This window comes from Larimichthys crocea, chromosome XIV, assembly GCF_000972845.2.
Source record: "Larimichthys crocea isolate SSNF chromosome XIV, L_crocea_2.0, whole genome shotgun sequence".
Classification (NCBI taxonomy): Eukaryota; Metazoa; Chordata; class Actinopteri; family Sciaenidae; genus Larimichthys; species Larimichthys crocea.
The window spans coordinates 8237066-8240907 of record NC_040024.1 but is presented as its reverse complement, the minus strand read 5'-3'; the positions used below and the strand labels follow the sequence as shown (position 1 = coordinate 8240907).

General features: G+C 36.7%; 1 protein-coding gene across 1 annotated transcript; it reads left to right on the top strand.

The window, feature by feature from the left end:
* The first annotated feature begins 880 nt into the window (after positions 1-880).
* LOC104939533 (complement C1q-like protein 3) lies at positions 881-3140 on the top strand. The gene is made up of 3 exons (XM_010756083.3): positions 881-1068; positions 1213-1341; positions 2402-3140. Exons 1-3 carry the CDS (start codon positions 948-950, stop codon positions 2680-2682), a joined length of 531 nt encoding a protein of 176 aa, XP_010754385.1. The 5' UTR covers positions 881-947; the 3' UTR covers positions 2683-3140.
* The last annotated feature ends 702 nt before the right edge of the window (positions 3141-3842 follow it).

The window sequence follows — 3842 nt, the reverse complement described above, 5'->3', positions numbered from 1 at the left end:
CACAGTATGAAAACGTGCATTCCACTATGTACATTTCACTATATTGTTGTGGAAATCAGTCTTATCAAGGCCTGATGAATGCTGAAATATTGATCTCAATACAAGTTATCACATGTCTTGACTTTTTGAGGCGTTACTTATACAGGCATAGGAGTAGAAGCTGGCTATGAAAGAGGAAGTCTATGTTTAGAGCACACTTCCAAGCACGCATCACTGAATAAAAGTGCACTGTAGGCAAAATTCCCATGCTTATGAAGGCACTCTCTGTTCTGCAAAAATCTACGGAACATGTGATTATGTGGGTTTTCTTTCTTACCGCTGTCCAGATCGTCAATAGGTCAAAGCATCAAAAAGTCATACATTGGAAAATTCCATCACAAATCTAAAAGTATTCTTATCGTAAAACTCAATGAATGAATGAATACTTAAATCCTATTCTCATTGAAGTCAGGTAAATCCCAGCTGCACTCAAAAAAGAATTTTGGGCACTTATGCATTTCAATTACATAGAAAATTCCCATCCATTTAAATTCCATAGGTTTAATAAAAATGAACAAACTTCATGTAAAGCAAGTTACATTCATGTAATCGTACTAATAAACTCAATGTGCTTCCACTACACAGCAGTGTAATAGTAGCCAGGTTTATGCATTCAATTTTGATAAAGCCAATTTGTTTGCCCAAACCCAACAGAGAAAATGAAATGCAGTCATTTTGAGTTTATTAGTACTATTACATACATTTCAACATTTTCTATGTAATTGAAATGCAGAAGTCCTGCATTTTGGCCAAAACATTCATTCTTGTGTGGTCACACCTACTGTATGACGTATCCGAGGCATGTGACAAGGCTGATATCAAAATCCACAAGTCAGCTTTAATAACAATATAAAAAGAATGTAACAATGCAGTGATAAGAAGGCTGAAACAGAGACACGTAAAACATCATGACACAGTTTGTCTGCAACCCTAACACCTGTGAGATGCATGCCATGAAGGAAAAACTGGCAGCTTTGGAAACCAGGTTGAAGGACTGTGAAAAAGAGATCGTGGAAATGAAAAACAAAGGTAGAGTAAAACTTTTTTTGAATGGATTGTGGGAATACAAAATTTATAATGGATATATATATATATATATAGCCATACATATATCCATTATAATGAATAGAATGGATAGAATAGATAAATATTTCTGATTTTTGCTTTGCATAGAGAGAACAAAGGTGATATTCAGTGCGGAGGCAGGAGCAAGAGGAGCGATTGGACCTTTCAACACAGAGACAACTCTCATCTACGAAACAGTGATTACAAATATTGGAAATGCCTACAACCACTCCACAGGTAAGGGCATCTTTCTTGTTTATGTTGGTATAGTGGTAGGTCAGACATAGAAACAAGTATTAAGATCCATGTAATAGTACTAATAAACTCAAAATGACTGCATTCATTTTCACTGTTATGTTTGGGCAATTATTGAATGCATAAACCTGGCTACTACTACACGACTGTATTGGAACCACATTGAGTTTATTAGTACTATTACATAAATCTCATTACTTGCTTCACATGAAGTTTATTAGTTGATTTATAATACATCTATGTAATTCAAATGGATGGAAAATCCATCACAATATTAACTGGGTTGACCTATATCAACAAAAATACAACAGGATCAAGTCTTTGTGGTTAGAGCACACTTCCAAGCAGCTAGGGTGGATGTATCACTTCAGAATAAAAGTGAGGTTATATTAGGCAAAGTTCCCAGAAAGTTGTTTTTTTACCCTTATGAAGGCACTTTCTGTTCTGCAAACATCCACGGAACATGAGATTATGTGGTTTCTGTTTCTTACTGCTGTCCACGTTGTCAATAGTTCAAAGCAAAAGTCATACATTGGAAAATTCCATCACAAATACAAAAGTATTCTTATACAGTATAACACAATGAATGAATGAATTTAAAGAGATTTTTAGAAATGATAATCAAATGTCAGTTTTGGACAATGAGCACCCAGTCTGGGCAGTATGTCTAACTGAGTTGAGATAATAAGCCAACAGTAGCTACATTTAATGCAGTTTACTTCACTGTCCATCCTGAAAGTTGAAGTGGTGCAGCTGGAAGGCCATCAGAGTGAAAACCAGAAAACATTTTCTACATAAAATATGATCCAGTTTCAACAAAATCAGTGACTGTTGCTGTGTGACTTAGTGCCATAAAGTGTTAAACATTTCTCCCAACCCTGATTTTAAGGTAGCAAAGTTCAATGTTGCTTCTTTAAGCTTCAACAAAGACTTGTACCAAGTCCATATACAGTCAGACAGTGTGGATTGAGATGATTTTCTAAGCACAATTACAATTGGATGTATTTATTGAAAAATGACCCACACTCCCTTGTTTCCACAGGTATCTTTACTGCGCCTGTTTCAGGTGTTTATTACTTTACCATCTTCCATCATTCTGGAGGACTTCATGGGACAGAGCTGTTTCTCCACAGGAACAGCGAGCGCATCGTCATGACACAGGATCACCCAGCAGTCCATGAAACGGCTCATAATGGAGGAAATGCAGTGTTCCAGCAGCTGCAACAAGGGGATCGAGTGTATGTGCGCATGGGTGCAAACTCACATGTTTATGGCTCGAACTACCACACAACTTTTAGTGGTTTTTTGGTCAGCCAGATGTGAGAACAGTTCACTTTACAAACACGTACCACTTTGTTAAGACAAAGAATCAATAAAAATGATGATTCATTTACTACCATTTGACTTTAATCAGCTTAAGAAGAAGGCGATTGTTCTAAATTCACGGAAATAAATCAGCAAATGAGCCCTCACTGTTTATTGCTTTATTGCTGAGAGCTTGACTGCTTAATGTAATGTTATATGTTATGAAGCTAGTTGTTTTATTGTGGAATGGCTGATGCACAGATGATTTTGCTTATTTGTTTGAAAAAAAATTATAATTGTTCTGACATTTAAAATGATGACCAATATTGATTAATTAAAATGAGCAATGTATGATTGTGAATAATACAGCTACTTGTGTTGTCTTAATGTCTGTGTTCCATTGGTCCATTGCTTTTATGCACAGCCAAAATATATAAATAGAACACTTATTAATAAATGAAGTTATTAATAAAGAACTGTATCAGTGTAAATAATTTTCAACTTGTTTCCACCCATAATCCTCAGAGGGCCACATTTAGTTTCTCTTGAGCCAACTTGTAGGGTAGAAAACTTGACTCTCTTCTGAGACAAGATAGCCATTGATGGTAGCATCCAGATGAACCCTGCCAAGGTCAAGATGGTCATGAATTGGCCTCTGCTTCCTGGGGTTTGTCAATTTCTATTGGCGTTTCAGTCAGAGCTGGAGCTATGTGGCAGTCCCTTTTTAGCCACCATAAAATTACAGATGTTTTGGGGATTTCTGACAATTGGAAGGGAAATCTGGTCCACGACCTTGGCAAAAATGTCTTGTAATGTAAATGGTTTAAAAATCTGATCCTTATTATGTATTTACTCCAAGTAACTTTATTTGTTGGTCAATTTGTGTTCAGACTTGTACCCCCTGCAGTCCTCATCCGCAGGTCTTCTGGCAACACCACCCATTAACCTCAGCACAATGGGTGCCAGGGCTTTCACCTATACTGCAGGATGAATTATACTGTTATATGGTTTGTTTTGCTGTTCTGTGGCTTGATTTTGGCCCAGGATCATGGTAATTCAATTGAAAATAAAATACTTAGTGAAACAATGTCAAGCCTTGCTGACATGTCTGCTCTCCTGATCGTGATTGATGACATGAGAGAAAAACTCAGAACTATGGAAACCAGGCTGAAGGACAG